Source organism: Carettochelys insculpta, chromosome 1 (genome assembly GCF_033958435.1).
Source record: "Carettochelys insculpta isolate YL-2023 chromosome 1, ASM3395843v1, whole genome shotgun sequence".
Classification (NCBI taxonomy): domain Eukaryota; kingdom Metazoa; phylum Chordata; order Testudines; family Carettochelyidae; genus Carettochelys; species Carettochelys insculpta.
The window spans coordinates 232,194,776-232,219,412 of record NC_134137.1 but is presented as its reverse complement, the minus strand read 5'-3'; the positions used below and the strand labels follow the sequence as shown (position 1 = coordinate 232,219,412).

Genomic DNA, 24,637 nt, shown 5'->3' with positions numbered 1-24,637 from the left:
CCATATCAGCATCACAATGTCACTGACCCTCGCCTCTTCGCCGTTCCCCTTCTCCTCTCTGACAGGGTCCCTTTGTGCACATTGCCAGCATCTGCGCTGCTGTACTGAGCAAGTTCATGTCAATCTTCTGTGGCGTGTATGAGGTAAGGCGCAGGTTTCTGCGTGCACTTGTCCTGAAGCTCCCCTTCTCCTGGGAGAGGCCAAACGATTCCTCCCCTGGTGGCCGGCATAACAGGGGGAGGGGACGGGAGATTGGTACAGGGAACGCAGTGAGTTTGCCAAGCCGTTACAGACCAGTACCTCACATGCACTGGCCACAATTACGGTAAAGAAAGGGACAGAGAATGGCCAGGTGCACGGTCCAGTAAGTTGCAAGGACTGGCCGGGGATGTGGCCTGTTATGTTCCAGCACTGACTGGCTAGGTACATGATCTGGCAAGTGTGGGATGCTGAAGCCACAGGCTGCCTCAGTGGAGCCACCATCCGTGCTTAGAGACTTGCCAAGCAGCTTTGCACAAAGACCAGTTTGCTTAGAATGCGCATGCCGAGAGCAGTGCGGAATTACAGGCGCTGTCTGTACGCCTGCTGTAGAAACAGCTTTTATAGTGAAAATCGCTGTAGCAATAAGCTGTTGATTAAGACTGCTGTGCAGAAAGGCTGACTCACTATAACAGAGGCAGCTTTGTGCAGACTGGCTTGCTGCAGAGACTGGCTGTGCACTATAAGATAACTACAGGCATTGTTTATATAGATTGGTCTAGAGCCTGCGCGCAGGAGTAGGTCAGTGGGCATTCAGGCACATCGCTGTGTACAGTAGACCTTGGCTGTGCTTAGTGACCAGCTCTTCGTGTCTGAGACCAGCTCACTGTACTAAAGCCTGGCAGTATGTAGCACCCAGCTCACCATAGCAGAGACGGCTGCATCTGCTGCTGGCTGTTGCTTCGTTTCAGAGGATGTGGGGACTAACCCTGTGGCTGTGCTCCCTCTAACCTGGCATGCCCTTCTCTGGCTGGGCTCTCTGTTCCAGAATGTGTACAGGCAGCTCGAACTCCTGGTGGCGGCTTGCGCGGTTGGAGTTGGATGTTGCTTCGGGGCTCCTCTCGGAGGCAAGTGTATTCTTATATACGATGTTTTGTACATGCCACCTCAACCCTCTCGCTGTGAGTCCCCTGCATGAAAACAAACTCTGCACAGACTTCCTTCCTGCCCAGTTCTGTGGTGAAATGTTATTGCTTTTTCCATCAAGGAGTGGGGAAAGTGAGGTGGATTATGGGAGAAGTGCCACAGAGGAACTGACATGTGGGCAGAAGGTGTCGTCTCTAATGGCAACTTGAATAGGCTTGACCCTCTCTTGTCCCCACTTATCAGGCCAAACCTCCAAAGGCGGGTCTGTCTACAAAATCAGTAGAGACCACCTTCTGTAACAGAGGGGAAGGACCCAAAAGCATTAGAGGTTGGGGGGACTTCACTCACAGGCAGCAAGTCACAATATTCATGAACACAAAGTTATATTAATTCTGTGTAGTTGGTTATATATATTAATGCACAAAATAAACTCTTTACCAGTCGGCTAGTGCAGCATTTCTCAAATGTAGTTGCCGTGGCTGCATGTGGCCACCAGGGGCTTTCTCACAGCCAAACTCCTGGACTCCAAAGGTGGGAGGAGGGCAAAATAGCACCTCCTCTCCCGTCTTCTGCTCCCAGATGCACCACTTTGGTGTTGGTTGCTGCAGCCACCAACAGGGATTAGGTCCCATCCCGCTTCCCAGAGATACCTGGGGCACAATGCCAGCAAAGTAAGCGTGCAGCGAGAGCCTCACCTTCCCATGGGTGATGGGACTCAAGCTTTGTGCCTTAGCCCTAGGGTGGTAGGGTGGCAGGCTCTGGCCATGGGGCTTTGGGCTCCAGTCACAGGCTCCGGCTGTGTGGCATGAGCCCCCAGGCTCCAGCGGTGAGGCTTTAGGTGCTAGCACTTTGCGGCCTCCCCTCGCCTCCCATCCAGAGCAAAATTTGTCCCCAGGCTTGGCAGGGCTGAGTAAGTGTGCTGTGAAAAAATATACTTGTCCGTTTCCACTTTCCACAACAGACTTAACTAGCCAGAAATAAATAAATTGCAATGACTTAGATGCGTGTATGTGTGCGTTTTTTTTCCCTAAAGCTAATTAACCATTTTAGGAAAATGTGCGAGAACAGCCACCAGCAAGAGCTGATGCCCACATTCTGAAGCCATTGAGAAAATTTGTACTGAATTAACCCCTGGCTACAGAATGATGCATTTAAATACTTCTGTGGAGAGAAATGTGAGCGTTAATCGCTCACATCTTGGCTTCTCCCTGGCATCTCTAAATCAGCGCCTCTTAAATAGCAGCGATCTGACAGAGATAGAGCAGTCCTTTGGCAAGATGGGCCAAGGCCCAGGGCAACAGTACACCAGCTGCAACTTCCTCCAAAAGCGAGAAAAATTATGCATAGATCATTTGTCACAGAATGTTTCCCTTTTGATGCGTCCAGAGCCCACCCCATCCCCAGGCACTCTGGTCACTTGGAAACAGTGTGGAGGGCACTTTTGTGGGTATTCAAAGTGTGATGGTTGTTCAAATACTGCATCGTTTCCTTGAGGCAAATATTTCACTTCCTGTCTCTGGACAGAGTGAGCAAGTAGACGAGTACACTGCAGCCCAGTCTTGCCTCAGGCTGGCAGAGAGAGTTCATTTCATTAGGGTTTGCCATAAACAAAAAGCAGCCAAGTTAGCATCTAGCAGACTGGTAACAGACCTGAGATCCAGAGGCCAGGAGAATCATGCTCAGGGAAAGAGACCTGGAGGCTTGTGTAAGAGAATGGAGTAGCAAGCCTGAGGCAGAGTGAGACTGGCTTCAGAGATTGCAGGCAGCCTGAGAGCTGCAACTAGTAGGTTGGATCAAAGCCAGGCATCCAGTAGACAAGCAGGCTGTGACTGGTTGGGGACCAGCAGCACCACACAGGACGAGCCCTCTATAAACAGGAGACGTGTGATTCTCTGTGCTTGGATAACAAGAGGATGGTGCAGAGGCACCCCCACCAGACAATGGGCCATTGGGGTCTGCAGGACAGCACTTAATTATCTCCAAGAGAGGTTTGGACTAACGGAGCAACTGAGGGTGAAAGGACTTTGAAAGGCAGAGCACCAGCCCAGGAGCAGGGTGAGCTGCGGAGGGGCACTGCTTACCCAACTCATGAGTTGTAGGGCATTGGAGACAGAGAGCTCCCTCTGTGGTTAGCAGAAGAGAGGAGAAATACCCCACTCCACTTTAACCTCTGGGGGCAGCCCAACACCTCTCTGTAGGCCTGTCCCATCAGTTAATATACCTGTGCACCTAGTGTACTTCTGCCCTTTCTTGTCTCTACGCCCTAGAAAAGGATCCTTCATCACTCACTCAGGATGTGTGTGAGATGTCTGGGGCACCTCCAGTCCCAGCCACTGTGCGTGCTGGCTGACCTCTAGAAGGGGCTGGGGTACCCCAGCGGCACTACTGTGACAATACTGGGAGCAGGCCTGTGCTTCCCATAGGAATGAATTTTTTGAAGGGGGAGGGTTAAGAGAAAGCAGAACAAAACCAAATGGAAGTAGCTTCCCCATGGGACAGTCCAACGTGCGTCTCCCCTTCGCACCAGGCTGCAGAAGCTCTGCCTTACGAAAATGACAGCCATGCCAGCACTCAGCGGAGGTGCAGCACAGTAGTTACAAGGGCAGATATCCCACGGGAGACTCCCTTCCTATGGCCTGCCTGCCACCCAAATGCCATCTGTGGAGATGATAGACTCATAGAAGGATCCAAAAAGCATTCCGTTTGGGTTTTCCCAGCCTCACTGTGTCTGCTCGGACTGTGGACCCCTCATTGCTGATCAGAGAGGGGCATGCCCCATGCAAATGCTGCTGGAGTGAGAGGAACCTCCTGTCAGACTCACAAACCAACTAGGCCCACCAGCCTCAGAGGGCGGGGTAAATAAATGCAGAGACATCCAGATGCCATGGTTTCATAAGGGCTTTCTGACCGTAACCATGACCATAAGCCTGTTTCTGCCACGGCAGCAGATAGAGGTCATTTCTTGTTCTCTCTATCTCCCCTTGAGGTTATTTACTGTTCAGATACATGTTTAATGTTATTTCCTGTTTGGATGGATTTGTTCTGAGGTCATTTCCTGTTTGATATATATTTTTCCAAGGAATGGTGTATTCTTCCTCTCCTAATTTTTAAGCAGTGGATTTCAGGGGTTTACACAGGGCAAAATTAAATCAAGATGGGTCTGTAGGCACCTTTCCACTCGGGCATATCCCTGGGCCTTGCTCCTACACTGTAGCTGAGGCCTATATGCTCCTTGGGTTGTCAGGGACCATCCTCACAAGAACCGTCAAGTGAGCCAATATGTGACTCACCAGCACTCCCCAGACTCTACACCAGTGGTGGGCAGTGAGCAGCCCACCGGCTGGATGTGATTCTCCAGGGTTAGCGTTTGGTGGGCTCATTTACCTCAATTATCTCAGTCCCTTTGGACATTTATTTACCTGAGTATCTACAGGTTCTGGCGCTCGCAGCTCCCACTGGCTGGAAATGGCAAACCGTGGCCAGTGGGAGCTGCGAGCTCCCACACCTGTGGACGCGCAGATAAATAAATAGTCTGGTGACCTGCCAGGGGGGTTAGCCCTGCTGAACTGCGTCCAACCTGTGGGCTGCTTATTGCCTGCCCCTGCTCTACACCATCACCCCTGCTCTTCAGACAGGCAGCCGAAGGAGGAAGGACTTAGCGCCTGCATCTGAGGCCTTTGTTGACACCACACCAGCAGTAACTGTGAAGTGGCTGCTGAGTCCTCACAATACAGAATTCCCAGCTGGGGCGTATTATCGCAACCATGAGGTCTGGAAACACACGGACTTCAGCGAAAGCTGAGAGCGTGCCTATGCCTGTTCCGGTCCTCATTTACCTCACTCCCTCTGGACATTTTGGTCGCGTCCCGGAAGGAGGCGTGAGAGAGATACACACCTCCCCTCCAAGCACAGGGCTAGCAGGGTGGTGACGAGCTGTGATGCTGATTTCTAATTTTGTCACTCACGCTCCCTTTTCTTTCCTCTTGTCTGTCTGTCTGTCTGTCTGTCTCTCTTCTGTCTCTTCCACCAGTAGCAGCCGTATTATTACACTGATGTTCTGACTGTGGGCTGTGCTGTGGGGGTTGGCTGCTGCTTCGGGACACCACTTGGAGGCAAGTGGCTGTTCCTTTTCCTCTGCCTTTCCTCAGCATCTCTCTGTCCCCGACTCCCATGTCAGTGAACGTCCCCATAGCATCAGGCTCGCCCAGGCTCACTCCCTGGTAGGCCCCACCCTCCACAGACAGACAGCGCAGGACTCCTCCCTCTCACTTTTGCCACCCCCTTCACTCTGCCTCCTTTGCCCGCTCCTTTTGATCCAAATGTAAGGAGAGCAGCGGGCTGGGCTGGGCTGGGCTGGGCAGGGCACTAGACGTTCTGGGAAGATTTCCGTGTTATCTGTGTGGGCAATGACCTCTCTGTTTCCTCTAGGGGTTCTCTTCAGCATCGAGGTCACTTCCACCTACTTTGCTGTGCGCAATTACTGGCGCGGTTTCTTCGCGGCCACCTTCAGTGCCTTCATCTTCCGCGTGCTCGCCGTGTGGAACAAGGACGCAGGTAAGGCTAGAAGCATGGCCTCTGTGTCTGGTGCCAGGCCTCTCTACTATCTACTCCCTCTCCAAGTCTCTCCTCCCAGCCCTTCTCCAGCCCCCGCCCCAGCTGAGCAATGCAGTGGGCATGTGGCATTTCCTCCATCCTCCTCCTCGCACCCAGGAGAGGCAGAAAGAGCGAAGGAATGGGTGGGGAGAGGAAAACTGACATCACAAACTGGCTAAGCCCCCGATTCCTCCCAGTCATGGGTGTGTCTGGGGTTGCCCGAAAAATTCCCCACGAGGATGCCCAAGTCTCCAGGAAGCAGGAGGGTTCTTAACACGAGAATTCACCATTGCTCAACGTACCAGAGGGCGGCATGCAGAGAGACAAAGCAAGCAGGCGGCAGGACTCGCAGGTGTCCCCGGGGTACGTTGTGCTCTGGTCGCACACCTGGCAGGCAGAAATGTAACGCACTGGGCGGAATTCAGACACGTGCACAAACCAACTGCGTGGGAAGGAAGGGCTGATTCACGAACAAAGCTGGAAAGAGCAAAATAACCCTGGCTGGTGAGGATGAAATAACTCTGCAGGTGGCAGAAGAGGGTGGATGCATTTCTTGTGCAGACAGGAACACCCCAGCGGCTGAGGCTTGCTCAGGATAGGGCAGGAGACAAAGGGGAGTGTTTCAGAGACTGAGGGAATGGTGACACAGAGGGATTAAGCAGCAGGACCTAAGGAAAACATCCCCTCGTGATGAGGGACAGTCTGACAGTGGGGGGACAAGGGGAATACTTGCCCTGTGACCCATTGTTACAAAAAGGCCTGGAGGTCCCAGCCACTGCTGGTGCTGGTGCTGGTGCAGCAGCAGTGGTGGCAACCAGCGCTGCTGGAGCATTGTGCGGCACGCTGCAAGCAGCACAGAGGGCCAGGGAGTGGGAGAGGCGCAGAGGATTGGCTGCCCCCATCCCTGCACCTTCTGCCTGAGGCCCCACCCCTTCCAGGGGCGTGGAGCAGCCCCCCACCCTCACCTTGCCCAGGTGCTGGTGAGGCTGTTGGCCTCAATGGGACCTGTTAAGCTGTGTATGGTCCATCTGGTCCAGTGTCCCACCCCTGACAGCAGTCGGGACTCACTGCTCCAGAGGAAGGTGTGCCGGTCTGCCCCCCGCATTAGGCCCCATCCTAGCCCCTTGTAATTAGAAGTTAAACTAAAGCCTGAAGGGTGAGGTTCAGCTTCCCTTCCAATTCTTACAGTCATTGACTGTCTGAACTCTGGATACTCTTGTTATCCACAGGAACGTTCAATCTCTGTCTGAATCTTGCTGAGGGCTTGGCATGCAACAGCTACCTGGGATGGGAATCCCCCGTTGGCGGGAAAGTATGTCCTCTGGTAGCGCTGAGTTTCCCACCTTTCAGTGTCACTAATTGTCCCCTCATTGGTGTATTAAGTGGCAGATCTGCACCTCATTTGCATTTTCAATTTCCCTCATTTGCATGCATCTTGTAAAAGAGGAATACAAGCATAGACACAGCCAACAGGTACATTTGCTACCCTTCAATCTTCTGAAGAAATGGCTGCTGTTAATGAGAAAATATATATTATTTATTAACAATTCATCTACTGTTAGAGCTCTAGGTTGTAACCTTCTAGGCCTGGTGACTTATTACCTTTGAAACTAGAGGTTTGCTCCAACAGGTGTTCTCTGACACCTCAATCTCTGAGACATCATCTCTAATGATGGGAAAGAGCAAGTAAGGGTCAGAATGTCGCCAACACACTCAGCAGCAAAGACAGATGCAAAGAAATCACTTATCTTCTCAATCAAGTCCTCACCTTCCTTAATTTTACCATTTCGCCCCGGGGGGATTAAGAGGTCCCACCTATTTTTTCACTAGATTTCTGTTTCTGATATACTAACTTGTCTTTACACCTTCAGGTATTTGCTGTTCGATCTCGTTTTGGTTCTTCTAATTTCCTTTCCACTTAATGCCTGATGCAGTTTGTGGTCCTGTTTACTGGCTTCACTAAGGTCAGCTTTCCAAATTTTTAAGGATTTTTGTTTAGCTCAGAAAGGTCCTCAAGCCTTGTCTACAGCTATATTCATTCACATCTTCCCTTCTGGTTGTCTTTTTGCTCAGGAGTGCACGTCTTCTGAGAGACTGTCATTTCTTTAAATAGCATTAATTCCAGCTGAGGGTTCTTTTACCTCCTTTACTTTCAACTTTATGGCCTTTTGACTAACCGTCTCATTTTATTGAAGTCTCCCTTTCTAAAGGTTTTGCGTCACTTTTTGGCACTTACCTGACCCTGGGATTTTGAGCCCTATTTTACAGTTCACTATTACTTAGTGGTTCAGGTACTGTCACTTCCTGAATTAGCAACTCTTTGGTTTGAAGAGGAAGCTAAGGATGTCCTCTCTTCACTTATAATCTAGAACAGGGGTGGCCAGCCCCTGGCTCTCGAACTGCATTTGGCTTTCTGATCAATAAAATACAGCTCCTGCTCAGAACTGCAAGCTGGGATTGCTGACTGTCAGCACCTGGGGGGAGATGTGCAGGGTGCCAGTGCCAATGAGTCCCAGGCATAATGGACATTGGGTTAGAGTGTGTGGTGGTGGTGCCTGGATCTGGGGTAGGGGAGGGCATTGAGCCATGTATTATATATTTACTTTTGTCTCTCTATTTATCTAGATAGATAGATAGACAGATAAAAATAAATATATGATACATGGCTCTTTATGTTCTATCCACAGCTATTTTGACTCTTTAGTCTCTTAACTGGTTGGCCACCCCGGTCTAGAACTAGCTGTTCCAAGAAACAATTGCTCCAGAGTCAAGATTGTTTCTCTACATTTGGTCACATTACGCTCTTTGAACCATTTACATGTAGATAGCTTAAAGCCCCCACTTTCTCTGGCAATTCTCATCATTTATTGGGTTTTCCTGCCTCTGATCTCTCTCCACATTGTGCACTCAGTTTTCTTTGCTTGCTCAGGAGACCGGTCATGCATTCTTACATCTTGGGATTCATATCCCTAGATATTCAGCAGTGTGGTTCGGTCCATTCTACATCTTTATTGCTGCAGATTCTATGGAAAGTTTTAGACACACTGCTACAGCCCTACCTCTTCAACCTCAACAACTACTTAAGGAACTCCCTGCTGCTACCCGGGACCTTATTCACTCAGACACACCATCTAGCCCCAGCCTGGATTATTCTATTTACTTCCCAAAATCCACAAACCTGGAAACCCCGGGTGCCCTATCATTTCGGGCATTGGCACCCTCACTACCGGACTATCCAGTTACGTCGACTCCCTCCTCAAACCCTAAGCCACCAACACTCCCAGCTATCTGCGAGATACCACCGACTTCCTGAGGAAATTACAAAACATTGGAAAAGTTCCTGACACCGCCATCCTTGCCACTATGATGTAGAGGCTCTGTACACTAATCTTCCACACAAAGACGGATTACAAGCAATCAGGAATACCATCCCTCACGTCACCACAGCCAATCTGGTGTCTGACTTCTGTAACTTTGTTCTCACCCACAATTATTTCTGATATGAGGACAATTTATACCTCCAGATTAGTGGAACTGCTATGGGCACCCGCATGGCCCCACAATATGCTAATATATTTATGGCTGACCTGGAACAACGATTCCTCAGCTCTCATCCCCTATTACTCCATCTCTACTTTAGATACATTGATGACATCTTTATGAGTTGGACCCATGCTATAGAGACTCTAGAAGAGTTCCACAGGGACTTTAACAATCTGCACCCCACCATCGACTTATGCCTCGATTACTCCACGCAAGAGATACATTTCCTGGACACTACAGTGCAAAGCAAGGATGGCCTGATCGGTACCACACTGTACTGGAAACCCACTGATCGCTATACTTATCTACACCCTTCTAGCTTCCATCCTGCACACATAACTAGATCCATTGTTTACAGTCAAGCCCTTAGGTACAATCGTATTTGCTCTGATTCAACTGACAGAGACCAAAAACTACAAGATATCTACCAAATATTCATAAACGTGAACCACCCACCAGGAGCAATAAGAAAACAAATTGACAGGGCCAGACAAATACCCAGAGACCAGCTACTTCAAGATAGGCCAAAAAAAGCCAAGAACAGAACACCACTGGTCATCACCTACAGCCTCCAACTCAAACCACTGCAAAGAATTATTAAAGACCTACAACCTATTCTTAATCAGGCTGCCACACTCCAGAAGGCCCTAAGTGACAGGCCTGTTCTTGCCTACAGACAACCTCCCAACCTTATGAGGATTCTAACCAATAGCCACAGTCAATACCACAGGAATACCAGTCCTGGGACTTTTCCTTGCAACAAAGCCCGCTGCCAGCTTTGTCCACATATCTATTCTGGTGATACCATCACTGGACCTAACCAGGTTATTTACAGAATCACGAGCACATTTTCATGTTCCTCAACTAACATCATATATGCCATCATGTGCCGACAATGCCCAGATGCTTTGTATATTGGACAGACTTCAAACTCTCTCAGACAAAGGGTTAATGGGCACAAAACAGCTATCAAAACATTCCTGATCCACAAATCAGTTAGTCTACATTTTAATGGAGTGGGTCATTCTGTTAATGACTTAAGAGTTTGCATCTTATTGAAGAAGAATTTTCAGTCTGCTTTGGAAAGAGAAACTGCTGAACTCTCTTTCATATTCAAATTCGACACACTAACAAGTGGTTTGAACAAGGATGCAAATTTTCTGGGACATTATAGGGGCTCTTTTCATACTTGGCTTTATCTAATTATTGACCCCCTCACCCCCCTCCCTCTCTGATTTGCTCACCTTAATAACTTTTTTCTGATTTGTCAACCTCGATTACTGTTTTTGGTTCTCTGAGCCTTAAATATTAAGTCTGTTCTGGTCTGGCTAGGGTCTGAAGAAGTGGGTCTGTCCCATGAAAGCTCACCTAATAAATTATTTTGTTAGTCTTTAAACTGCTACTTGACTGCTTTTTTGTTTTGATATTATATGGACTAGCATGGCTCCTTCTCTGTTATTCTTCAACCTAGTTTGCATTTCCTTCATAGCAGGGGTGGGAACTTTTTTTCAGTTGTGGGCCACTGACCCACACACACATCAGTTGGGGGCCACACATGAGAGAGGAGGCCCGAGGCTCACTGTGGGCCAGATCAAAGTAAGCCGGGGGCTGTATCCAGCCCACAGACCATAGGTTCACCACCCCTGCAATGTAGTTTATAATCAATCTTACAGTATCATGTGAATTTTGGTCATTTCAACACGTTTCTGTAAAGCCTGTTGCATCAAAGGCCTCGTCTACTGAAAGGCCTGCTTAGTTCACTGATTTTAGCTTTTGATTGTCTTGTGTTGGTATATAGATATTTATAGTTTTCACTCTTAGCTAGGTGGCTCTAAGGGAAGAGGTAGAAACCTCATCACTTGAATCATATAAAACTGGAGTAGGACACAGTAAGTAAGGGTGGAAGAGCACAAGTGTAGGAAGGGGCTGGTGGAGAATATGGGGTCTAATTGTCTCTTTCCTCTCTGATGTCTATGACTGTGATTTCTCTCAGTACTGCTCCAGAATCTGCTCAAGTGGGTCTTTCCCACAAAAGCTCATTACCTAATAAATAGTATTGTTAGTCTTTAGGATGCTACAGGACTGCTTACTTTGTTTTGTGAAGATACAGACTAACATGGCTGCCCCCCAAGACTGTTCTATGACTGTGATCATTCCTTGTGCACCTCTTCTGAGAACCGGGGAAATGCAGTTCCCATGGAGGAGCCTGGCTTTGTCCCCCTAAGATGATCTAGTCAGTTTATGACAGGGATGCTCCCTAGGGACATAAGCCCCTCATGCTGCTGAGATGATCTGTCATTGGTGGGCTGAGATACAATGAGCAGAAAAGGGAGAAAACCACTTACCTTCTCAGGATAAGAAACTATTCCCAAACAGAAAGCTTTGACGGACAGAGGTTAAACTGAAATACATCACTCCACTAATCCCCTACCCCCATCTTCATACTGATTAAAAGAACAGGAAGGCTGCAAACTGAAACACTCCAAGTGCAGGAAATGGCCAAGCTAAAGTTGTCTGCACATGCTTATTAATTTGGCATGCACATTGTCACGCTGTCTTTAATTTCATGAGCCCATGCTGCTCTTTCATCCAGCTCTTGTCTCATTCAGTACGCAGATTGGACTCTCACTCTTTTTTACCCCTTCTCCTCTCCTGCTCTCTCACACAGTCACCATCACGGCCCTGTTCAGAACTAACTTTCGCATGGATTTCCCTTTTGACCTTCAGGAGCTGCCAGCCTTTGCTGTGATAGGGTAAGTCCAAATGGACCCAACAAATTGCAGTGCTAAACTATCAAGCTGACCCTGTTGCAAACTTTCACATAAAGTGGCATGACAGTCAATGTTCCCTCGATTTTTCACATCCATGTGCAGAATAAATTTTATGATGTGCGTGTGTGGATGCACACCACCGGTAGAAACACGCACTCTGGGCACTCCGCTAACCACCTAAATCTCTCCTGGGTGGCTGCCCAAATGCTCAGCTTACAGGGAACACTGCTGACAGTCTACATAGAGCATTGGACTCTTTCTGGGGGCTTGCTGTTAGACATATTGCATCACAAGGACTTTTGAGTGAGCAGAAAAACCCAGTCCCAGCTCTTAACTGCTCACCGGGGCTGAATCCAGTCCCCATTCAAAATGTAGAAATCCAGTTTGAGATCTGCCCCTTCTTTTCGGAGGCTACACCCAAATCCATCCTAAGGATGCACAGAACTGCAACAGGATTTTCCAAAGCACCAAAGAGTATGACTACATTTCGAGCTGGAGGTCAATCTTCTGGTGCAAAGAGCTTTATCCAGCACGCTGAAAGCAGAGCATCACTGCAGCTGCAGTCTCAAGCAATAAGAGGCAGCTGTTGCTTGAGTACGTACCCATCTGAGGCTGTGTCTACACGGCGTGGTTTTTTCAACGATCCTTTTTTCGATGTCCCAAGGTCAAAATAAGTAAAGTCAAAAAATTGTGTTCACACAGCCACAGCACTGTAAAATGGAGCATTCTCACTGATAGCACAGTTCACAGCCACAGCGTTGCAGAAGGGGCCTTCACATGAGCTGCTCATAGCTGTGCTTTGTTCACACACATTCACTTTTGACCCGGATGGGGAGGTGGTCAGCAAAAGTCATTCGCAGAGCTGGAGTTATAATGTCGAGGGAAAATCCCTTTTACCTTGACTTTCCATGCGTGGCTGTTTGAATGCTCTTTTTTTTTTTTTTGAACCTTTTTTTCCAAACACCCCCTTCCCCCAAAAAAGTAGACAAGCCCTGAGACACTAGGCAGCTCAACTCTTCTCCTGCCCATACCCAGAGGTGCCGGAACTAGTGGTGCATAAGTAGTTTCCATTCTATACAGGGTTTACAGTTCGCATCAGTGGCTCTCAGCAATCCCACTGTACAGAATGTGCAGTTGTGTCAAATCTCTATTTGCAGAGCGACAGTGCTGATACATCTGCCCAAAAGGGAATTTAGACTTAACCGTTCCAAGAGAAGCTCCACCCACCCTCCCTGCCAGTGCCAGGGAGGTAGGGGAGAGCACAGAAAAGCCACTTCAGGTGAAGAGAGTGCCGTTTAGAATCCACCACAGGGAATCTGTTTGTTTTTTATTAGAACCATCAAATGAACAAATGTTAGATACAAAGCACAGACCAATGTTCTCAAACTGGTTTGCAGTTCCAAAGCCAGGGCTGGAGTTAGACTTCCTAGGACCCGGGTCTGAAGCCCAAGCTCCACCAAAGTTCAAAGGCTTCAGCCATGGGTGCTGATGCTCATGTTACAATCCCCCTCCACCACTGGGCAGTGGGGCTCATGCAACTCAGACTCCTGTGGCCCTCCAGGGGTCACAATGTAGTTTCTGTTGCCAGAAGGGGTAGCGATGGAATGAAGTTTGAGAACACCTGGTGTGAACAACACATGATTTTATCATATTTCGTGCTGTTTGGCACTTCTATTAAAACTCCAGCTGCTGGAGTGATGTGATTTCACATAAATTTCTGATTTCATTGTAATAAAGTATGTTTCTAGCCTCTGTGTTTGCTAAGAAATGCTTTAAAAAAAGCACTTGAGTGAACTTTAGTCTCCAAAACGGGAAGATCAGGAAACACAACTTCCTTGTTTAAAAATGTTAAGATTTTGAAGTCTATCTTAAGATTTTGGAGGCTTGACTCATGTGTTTTGAATTCTTGGGGTGGCAGTAATGACTACATTTTCTGTGTTGATATACCCAGAAAATATTTTAGAGCTTAGTTAAAGATCTGGTTGTAAAAACATGTCTGTCTTGGGCAAAGGCTGAATGACATTTTCAAAACAAAATACTTTTCAATTGAAAAATAGCCTTATATTTAAAATGAACATTTCGGTGAAAGTTTCCTGATTAGGGTTTTCTTCTTTGGAAATATACGTACAGATGCTGTTTGTGAATTGACCGGTCACTAGTGTTTTTGTCTTTTTTTCTGAGTTGGTGTTTGTGGGATAGCAAACCTGGTTAAAGGTTGTCCGTTCCCTGGGCAAACAGTGAGGCTCAGTGATTGGGTGTGGGTGGCTTTTGTTTCCATTGATAGTTTTGAGTGGTGGGGTCAGACATGAGGCTGCAATTTTTCAAAATGCCATGTTTCTTTTTGTCATTTGTCAACTTTGAAATAAAAGATATTATTTGGAATGGCTGTGCTGGAAATTTAAAAAAAAAAGAATTCTATAGACAATTTCAAAAAAATGAAAAATTCATCAATTTTGAAGGCATGCAACATAAAATGAGTCCTTGGCAATATCTAGTGGTAATGATTTCCTCATCTTAATTATGTGCTGTGAAAACAGTATTTCCTTTTACCAGTTTCTAGCCTAACACAAGCTGACAGTGGGCTTTTTCCATGGGACAGCAGAAAGGGGGTATATGCAGAAAGCATCTTTCGAGGCCTCTAATAGATGGCACCCTCCAAAAATAAACAAAAAGCGCACACAGGATTGAGTGTCCCAGTCTGACAGGTGTTCCAGGTCCCGACTGGGCCGTGGGATTGTTTACAATGCAAAGTAGGGGAGAAAGTGGTTCAAATACTTGTTTTTCCCTTCATCGGAAACTCCAGTGACATCAATAAGTGGCTGTGACTAAGATACGCAGCCTCAGGTGCAAACATTGATTCCCCCCAGCTATTGCCATTTAAAAGACCAGGCGAATATCCATATAAGAAAAATACTGAGGCTGTATTCCCTGGTGGATAACTAGCATTTTGTGGATTGTGCTTCATGTCATTTTATTTCATTTCTCCCCTTCTAGGATCTGTTGTGGGTTCCTGGGAGCCTTTTTCGTTTACCTCAATCGCCAGGTGGTTCTGTGTGTTCGACGGCATACGGCTCTAAGCCAGTTTCTCACCAAATAGTGAGTGTGCTCAAGCGCTAGTACTCTGCCTTACAGGCCAATTCTGATACCCTTCCTGACATTGGACAATACCTGTGAGTTGCATGCTATGGAACAACAGTAAGAGGATCAGAATCTGTGCCTCAGAGTCTGTCAAACAGACCCAGATTGAGGGGCATGCCTCAAGGGGCTCACAGGCATGTTCAGCCCTACCGCATCCTCAGCTCGGCCATGACCTTGACCCCAGCTGAGAACCTGTCTCCTGTCCCCATCCCCAGCATTGGGATATCTCCAAACCCAGCTGTGGACCAGGCTGCCAGTCCCCACTGCAGCCCTGCTGCGGTTCTTCCCCCAACCCTCCATAGCCTCAGCCCTGGCCACAGCTCCATTCCCAGCCCCAGTCCTGCTCCCAACCCCACCCCCAGCACTGCTCCCCCAGCCTTGGTCCCCTTACTTCTGTCCATGTTCCCACCACCATCAGGAGCCATGACACATGGACACAGTAAGGGGGACAGAGGCACATGCAACATTTTTGGCAGGAGGGTGGCAAAACCCTCAAAAGCTTGGAGACCATTGGTCTAAATCATAATAAGGTATTGTTATCTGCAGGGAGAAAATCTGTTCTGAGCAGAACTTTCATCTTTACTAGCCACAAACAGCTTCTTGCTCCAGGAGAGAGAGTCTAACATTTCCCTGCAATTTTTATTAGAAGGAGAAAATAAAATTGGTTAGATAGGAAACGTTTTTAAAATAGAAAATCTATATCATCTTTCTAAGAGCCACAATTTCTGTTTAGAATATATCAAAGAGAAAATGCAAACTGAATTATCCCAATATTTCAGTTTTGTAAAACAAACATCTATCACATAAGAGCAAACAGAAAGGTTTCCATGCTAAAAAAAATCCCAATGAATATTTTTTTAAATCAACCTAAATATTATGTCCCTGAGAACAAATGGTGAAACTCATTCTCTTGATGTTCTTTGTCCCAGATAAAAGCTATATGAAAAGGAAAGATAACAGAACTTTAAAATAATGGCAGGTGTGCATTCTGAAATGTTTCACCTCTAGTATCAGAGGGGTAGCCGTGTTAGTCTGTATCCGCAAAAGCAACGAGGGGTCCTGTGGCACCTTATAGACTAACAGAAATGTATGAGCATAAGCTTTTGTGGGCAAAGACCCACTTCGTCAGATGCAGGTAGTGGAAATTTGCAGAGGCAGGTATAAATAGGCAGGCCAGAGCAAGGCTGGAGATAACGAGGTTAACTCAGTCAGGGAGGGTGAGGCCTACTACCAGCAGTTGATCTGGAGGTGTGAACACCAAGAGAGGAGAAACTGCTTTTGTATTTAGCCAGCCATTCACAGTCTTTGTTTAATCCTGAGCTCAGGGTCTCAGATTTGCAGATGAAATGCAGCTCAGCAGTTTCTCTTTGAAGTCTGATTTTAAAATTTTTTTGCTGTAGGATAGCTACTTTTAAATCTGTTTTGTGTGTCCTGGGAGATTGAAGTGCTCTCCTACAGGCTTTAGTACTTTGCCATTTCTGATATCTGACTTGTCTGCATTTATTCTTTTCCGTAGGGACTGTCCAGTTTGTTCAATGTATATAGCAGAGGGGCACTGCTGGCACATGATGGCATATATTACATTGGTAGATGTGCAGCTGAATGAACCTGTGATGGTGTGACTGACCTACTCAGGTCTACCAATGTAATTTATGCCATCATGCGCCAGCAGTGCCCCTCTGCTATATACATTGGACAAACTGGACAATCCCTACAGAAAAGAATAAATGCACACAAGTCAGATATCAGAAATGGGAATGTACAAAAGCCTGTAGGAGAGCACTTCAATCTCCCAGGACATGCAGTAACAGATTTAAAAGTAGCTATCCTACAGCAAAAAAATTTTAAAACCAGACTCCAAAGAGAAACTGCTGAGCTGCATTTCATCTGCAAATCTGACACCCTCAGCTCAGGATTAAACAAAGACTGTGAATGGCTGGCTAAATACAAAAGCAGTTTCTCCTCTCTTGGTGTTCACACCTCCAGATCAACTGCTGGTAGTAAGCCTCACCCTCCCTGACTGAGTTAACCTCGTCATCTCCAGCCTTGCTCTGGCCTGCCTATTTATACCTGCCTCTGCAAATTTCCACTACCTGCATCTGACGAAGTGGGTCTTTGCCCACGAAAGCTTATGCTCATAAATTTCTGTTAGTCTATAAGGTGTCACAGGACCCCTCCTTGCTTTCACCTCTAGTAAATCGTAAATTGTTATTAGCAACACAGAGAAAGAGATATCTGTTTGCAACATGAGGGTTTGTAATGATCAGTGTACATTTAAAGAATAAAAACAATACTGAATTACCCTTTAAAATATTTTAAGGGTCTTACCCTGTGAGTTGCTGAATGGCCTCAGCACCATGCAATCTGCAAATCTTAGTAGTGATAGGCACCTAGTTATGTCAGCAGAACTGAATTAATGATATGGAGGCATAATCTTCTTTCTCTTATTCATCATGGAACCTTTTGCTGGGCTACCATTAGTGCAATCTAAAAGATACTAAAGTATATGTAAAAGCAGAGCAGATCCTGAGGAACAAGTAAAGGTCGAACGTCTTTAGTCCAGTACTCTCTTGTCTGGCAATGTCTGATATCTGGTGTGATTTACCCAGATACTACATTTATCATGGGTGTGGCCAATTTTCCCATGGTCTCATAAAATGTTTTTAGAGCCGCCAGTCCTGGTGCTCGGTGTTCTGTGCTGTTATTTGTCTGTAATTTACCCCTAAATGTCTTCTGTGGCTATGTCTATACTTACCCAATGTTCAACGTGCTGCAATTGATGTTTCAGAGTTCCATTTAGCCACATGTGTGGAGATATGGCAAAGTCAATCTCTCTGGGCTCAGCTGTCACTCCTGGTACTCCACACTATTGCGTGGAGTAAGGAATGTCGGCATGATCCGGAAAAGCCCCAATCTATACTAGGGGAGGAAGTCAGTTCTGATACATCAGTTCTAGCTGCACTAAGGAAGTAGCTAGAATTGTGTATTTGGGATTGACTTTATTCCCCAGTGTAGACCAGGCCTAAGGGTGCAGTAAGCAGTGGAAGTGTTGCTAACACTGCTAGACAATATTGACCTCCCTTGGTCTGGCAGATTCTCTGGTTTGTGAACAACTTTTGCATAGATTCATAGAGTTAAGGTCAAAGTGGACTAGTACATCATCTAAGCTGACCTAGGTATGACAGAGCATGGCACGTCAGCCCGTTCCTCCTGTACTGAGCCCAGAAACCTGCGTTTAATACTAGAAGCTGCATGGGAAGAATCTATAGAATCAGAGAGGATGACGGAGGGCAGAGACCTCAGAAAAGTTTGATGAATAACAGGAATATTTAATGTAATATTTCTACCTTAAAGGGTTCCACTACCTCAACTTTACGTCTCAGCCAAGCAGTGCGCTTCCCTTTAGCACAATGCTGGGCCATTGGGATCAGGGCTGATTCAGAGGGCAGAGCACCCTCCCGTTACTGAGGCACCCATTCCATCTGCCTCCTTGGGGTCAGTGCATCCCCTAGTGCAGAGGTGGGCAATAATTTCTCATGAGGGGCCATGCCAAGATTTTGGTGAGTGGTCGAGGGCTGCACTTTTTTATAGAGTGGGTGTGGGGTCTGGGATGGAGGTTGGGTACAGAAGGGAGCTTGGGGTAAGGGACTGGGGAGCAGGACACAGTGGGAGGTCTGAGAGGGTTTGGGTGAAGGAGGGGGCTGTGACCTGGGGCAGGGTACGGGGGTGCAGGGTCTAGGAGGAGGTTACGGGTACAGAAGAGGATTCTGGCCTGGGGGAGGGGTAGGAGGGGTGCAGGGTCTGAGAGGGAGTTTGGGTGCAGTGCCGGAGGCAGGTTCTGGGTAGGAGGTTCCTACCTAAATAGCTCCCAGCTAGCAGCACTCTCAGGCAGGCTTCCCTCCTGCCAGCAGCGCCAGCCCACTGGCTGTTCCACGTAGCTCTCCGCACTTGCAGGGAGGACTTGGTGGGCTGCCTCCACCCCCAGCAAAATCTCTCCACTCCCATTGGCCAGTTTCCAGCCAATACGAGCTGAGAGCTTTTGCTGGGGGCTGGGGCAGCATGAGAAGCTCTCCACCATCTGCAGCGTAGGGAGCCACAAGGAGCATCTGGCTGCACTGAGCAGCGCTGCTCCCTGCCTTAGGGGCGGGCCACAGACTGGACCTTTCCCGCCCCACCCTAGTGAGTTCTCCTCCACAGTCTTTCTAGCATCTGAGTTGTAGACCCTTGCGCAAGCATTGCAAACATAAGAAGGGCCACCCTGGGGCAGAACAATGGCCATTGAGCCCAGCATCCTGTCTTCTGACAGTAGGCAGTGCTGGGTGCTTCAGAGGGAGAGACCAGGGCAGTGTAAATTATTGAGTGTCTCCCCAGGCCCACCCCAGCTCATACGATCTGACACAGTCCCAGCCAAGGAGAAAAGGCTGCAAGAAAGGACGAGGATATTACTTTTTGTTTAATGTCTTTTGTTCTTGTTTCAGCCGCCTGGTATATCCAGGAGTTATAACCTTTGCGATAGCTACGGTGACCTTCCCGCCAGGGTTCGGGCAGTTCATGGCTGGAGAGGTGAGAGCAATTATACAGGAGTAAACGTGTAATTCTGAAAGAGAAACACCTGTCACTGTCTCCCTGGACCATCCTAAGTGGGAAGGACTTGGAGGTGTTCCCTTCCACACCAGGAGGCAGGGGAGACTTAGGAAGAGTTTGACCTCTTTTGGGATGGAAGCAGAGATTGGTCTGATCACCACAGAACTGGGAAAGGCCCCCCAACTCCCACCTGGGGGCTGTAGGCAGGGAAATGTAACCCCATGATCACTAGAGAGATTGAATAGATTCTTCTCCAGCCAAAGGCCCCTTTTTGTTCTGAGCAGGTTAAGATGGGTGGAGTTTAATTCCTGGGGTTTTAGGAGGAAATATCCAAAGAGACTCTGAAACTCTCTCCTCTTTTGTTAGGAATCTGGGTGTAACACTGACTCCTTTTGACCTTTTGAGAGTCACTGACTGTTTACTTGCCTTCTTTCCTTGCAGTTGATGCCAAGGGAAGCAATCAGCTCCCTGTTCGATAATTACACCTGGACAAAGCACGTGGGGGACCCACAAATTTTGGGAAAATCTGCTGTCTGGATCCATCCCAAAGTCAGTGTCTATGTAATCATCCTTCTCTTCTTCATCATGAAGGTAGGAAGCCTGCCCATCCTGACAACAAAGCTCTAGACAAGAGCTAGCTATTTATTTCCATTAGCGTGGGTCTTAGAGCTGACTGGAGCCAAGGTGGTTCCTGCTGAGGGTGGGGCTTGAATATCCCCTTTATCACTGAGGAGTGCTTTTCTGGAACTGATAAAATGACCATTTGCCATGCCCTGCATCTCCTTACTGGTGCATCCACGGTGGCACTACCCCTTGCTGGTCTCTGGGTGCTAGTAAGCTGTGGGAGAGTCTAGGAACTGCAGATTTTTCCTGACATCAGTTGTCTTTGCTTCCTGGGTGATTTACATTTGCTGTAACTCCTGACAGTCCCCTGCTGGAGCACTGCAAGCCACTTATCCAGCATCCGTCTCTGTATGGGATGTTAAGGGCAAGGTTGCAGACCAGTATTTTCCCAAGTACGATTTGGTGATGTATGAGCCTCCAGTCTTTGTCTGCAGTGCTGAGACTTCGCTGAAGGATGCAGCTGGGCCATCACTTGCTCAGCTTCCAGACAGATGTACAGTTCAGCAGGCTAGAGCAAGAGAGGCTAGAGCACTGGGATCCCTGCAGAGAGATAGCAGAATGTCCCGTCACAGTGAGAGGTGGCAGGCTAAGGGTATATCTACACTAGGATATTAAGCTGAATAGTAAGGTCGACTTTTTAGCACCTGATTTTGTAAGTTGAGGGTGAATGTCTCCACTGACACATGAAATCGATGGAGCACATCCCTAGTAGGGTGGGCAGCTTCGACTTTGCCAGCAGTGCACTGTGGGTACCTATCTTGCAGTTCCTGCTGCCCCGTTGGATTGTGGGTTATGCTCCCAATGTCTGACAAGACGAAAACAGGGCTGCAGATGGTTCTGGGCGTGTTCCATCAGCCTCCCACAATATACTTATCTCTTTCCCTTCCAAGTGGGGAGCAATGGCAGAGTATTTTCATGCCCTTTTCTCAGTGGGTATCTGTGCAGGCGCCATTGCAAGGCTAGCACAAACTCCATCCAGCCTGAAACTTGTGGCAAATATTGTGAACGCCTCAAGCATTGTGCTGCAGTATGCGCAGAGCCTAAGCAGCAGCCTTCCAAGTGATGAAGACTCTCAGGAGGACATGGACATGTAAGGTAGAAGCTGGCTGCACTTGATGCTGTGTACACAGTTGAGCGCCAATTCTGGTGTTGCGAAACAAGCTCGGACAGGTGGAACCATGGTGTTCTGCAGGTTTGGAATGTTCTGCAGTGACTACAAAACTTTTACATGCATAAGGCCACTCCCATGAAAATGTGTGAATTGCTCTCCCGCACCCCGAAGTGCTGCAGCACCCGAATGAGTCCTGCTCTGACAGTTCAGAAGTGAGTGGCAATAGCTCTGTGAAAGCTTGCAACACCAGACAGCTACTGGTCAGTGGGCAATAAATACAGAGTGGGCAGATCTACAATGGGGCTGATGTGATCCAGGTAGCCATGACAATCAACATCCTTCTGATACAGACAGTGACTCTGGGAAATGCTCAGGACATAGTAAATGGTTTTGCTGCGATCGGGTTCCCTAACGGTGGCGGAGTGATAGATGGCCACAGAGCACATAAACCAGCAGGGGTGCTGCTCCATGGTGTTGCAGGCATTGGTGGATCACACGGGCCATTTCACTGATACCAACATGGAACGGTCAGGAAAGGTGCATGACGTGTACATCTTTAGGAATTCTGGTCTGATTGGAAAGCCACAGAATGGAACTCTCTTCCAGGACAGGAAAATCACCATAAGCGACATGGAAATGTCAATAGTGATCCTGGGTGATCCGACTTACCCCTTGTTTCCTTGGCTCAGGAAGGCATAAACTGGCCGCCTAGGCTGTAGTTCAGCTACAGGCTGAGCAAGTGCAGAATGGTAGTAGAATGTGCTTTCAACCATTTAAAAGACATGTTTGGGAGCCTCCTGACTCAGGTGGACCTCAATGAGCACAATATTCCCCTCATGGTGGAAGCCTGCTATGTGCTCCATAATTAAGGTGAGAGTAAGCCTACGTCTACACTAAGAGATAAATTCAAATGTATTAAAATTGATTTTTGTAATGCCGGTTTTTCTAAATTTGCTTTTGAGTATCCTCACTTCCCACAGGCACCCAACAAATTTGACACATCGTTTCCGCACTGCAATCACCAAACATCGACTGTTGCAGCAGTGCATTGTGGGAGCCTATCCCACTGCTCCCTCAGCCCTGCATTCTGAGCCAGGAGCAGCAGGGCTGTCAGTTTCCCGGGTCCTGCAGCGTGGGGGACCTGGGAAACTGACAGCGCAGCAGCCCTGGTCAATTTCCCAGCTCCCGATAGTACAGTAAACCCACCATTTACTGGACTAATAGGGCTGTCCCTTCTTGCCCATAATCCCTTAAATGTGAGAGTTTACTCCCTCTCCCCACAGGCTGACCACTGAGGTGGGGGGGCCTGGGGAGTAGCTGTGATGTGTCACATCTGATCTGCAATGCAAAAAGGGAACCCCTCAAACTTAGATTAGTATGAATGTGCCTATGTAGTGCGACAAGTCAGTCCTGCCTCTAGAGTCTCAGTCTGCTGCTGTGACAAACTGCTAGAATGGCTGTTTCAGGCAATTTGGTGTTAGTTTGTGCTCAAGAGGAACAGACTAAACAAAGAAGAAAGACCCTACCTCTGGCCAAAGGCTGGGCCTGCTTCTGCACTGCATTGCACACAGGCCCCAATACTCAGCTGGTGATGGGCTGAGTTTGGCACTGCTAAGGACTAAAGGAGCAAAGCTGGTTGTACTCCTCTGCTGCAGCTTTCCAAATTCGGGGGCCAGCCAAGAACCAATGCAGTCCTTAGTGTTAGAGTAGCCACAGGGCTGCTGGTCCAAGGGCCATTGCAGCTGCCAAGAATTACCAGAGTAAGAAGGTTCTCAAGCCATGGCTACTCTCCCGCCATAGCTCTACACTAGAGGCTGGTGGGAGGGGTATTGTAGAAATCACTTCTCTCTTTAGGAAGAGTAGAGGCCATTCACCCTCTTACTCTGCTGAAGGCCAAGCATTTAGCTACCAGTGCACTGGAGAAAGGTGATCTGGTTCCTGCAAAAGGTGACTGTCATATCAGCTAGGGAGAAGGTTACGGGTTTCCAGTTCCAGCATGCTACTTTGTTATGGCTCTGCCAGAGGTTGTGGCCCACACCATTTAATAAAGAAGCAACACTTCCTGGGGTAAAGGGGAGCCCCATCTCCGTGGATCAAAGGAAATGTAATTCTCCATGTTCATCCCATCCCTTGTGGATTAGCTTTTCCGCCAGCCCAAAAGTCACTGGGAAGCTTTGTGCAGTAGATGGTTTCTGGAAGTGTTGACAGTTTGCATGAGTTGCTCCCACTCTCCTCTGTTCCCCCTATTCCCACCTGCCCTTGGCTTCCTTGCAGAGTCTCTCCGATTCCCCAAAAGGCATTTCTCCATGAGGAGGCAAGCTGGGGCGCATGGTGTGGCTGCAGAAGATGCTGTTACCTCACACTAACTATCACCCCATGTCCCTCTGTTCTAGTTCTGGATGTCTGTCGTTGCCACTACCATGCCGATACCCTGTGGGGGCTTCATGCCTGTTTTTGTATTGGGTAAGTTTTAACCCTCTCTCGGGTGTCTCAGAAACTGAGTCTCAGGGAGTGGGTGGGAGAGAGAAATTGACAGGGACAGACAGAGCCTGCACACAATGGTGTTCCTAAGAGGGAATTTGGCTCGTGACTCCCACAAGCTGTCTCTGAGGATTTTCAGAAACAGTCCAGATGCCAGCCCCTGACCTTCTGCTCCTCTCCCTTTCTCCCCAGATTCTGAAAAGCCGATCTGCACATTCCTGCAGTGTCTGCACATAAAGAACTGTGCACACAGAACAGCACACAGTCGCTAGGGAAATCAGACCTGGGGGACCAGGACTTGATCCCTGACATTTCAGTTCCGGTGACCCCAGTGTCTGCCACTTCAGCTGAGGGAAAAGCACCCCTAACTAGCACTAATGTTGGGCCTCTTGTCCGCTCTGTGGCCCAACTGCAAGACAGCAAGACCTATCCTTCACTGAGAACTAGTATATTGCAGCCTTAGCCGTGATTATTCAGTGACTCAGGGTGGGTGGTTGATGACTGTTTACTGATTTTTAACCCCAAGACACAAAAAAATAAGATGTTAAAATGTCATTAGTATTGAGAGTAAATATTAGTACAGTAGAAGCTCAGTTATGAATACTAGAATTACAAATAAACCAATCACGTGCCCTATTGGGAACCATAACTATACAATATGGCAGGG

The 24,637-nt window shown here is 47.9% G+C and overlaps 1 protein-coding gene across 1 annotated transcript in view; it reads left to right on the top strand.

Annotated features, from left to right (window-relative positions):
• Positions 1-24,637, top strand: part of CLCN1 (chloride voltage-gated channel 1) — a 52,604-nt gene that overhangs the window by 14,815 nt on the left and 13,152 nt on the right. Inside the window, exons 6-13 of the mRNA XM_075001830.1 lie at positions 66-143; positions 5,159-5,237; positions 5,554-5,679; positions 11,930-12,014; positions 15,027-15,128; positions 19,649-19,733; positions 20,196-20,345; positions 23,883-23,952. Of these exons, the coding sequence (XP_074857931.1) occupies positions 66-143; positions 5,159-5,237; positions 5,554-5,679; positions 11,930-12,014; positions 15,027-15,128; positions 19,649-19,733; positions 20,196-20,345; positions 23,883-23,952 (775 nt within the window). The remainder of the gene's footprint in view (positions 1-65; positions 144-5,158; positions 5,238-5,553; positions 5,680-11,929; positions 12,015-15,026; positions 15,129-19,648; positions 19,734-20,195; positions 20,346-23,882; positions 23,953-24,637) is intronic.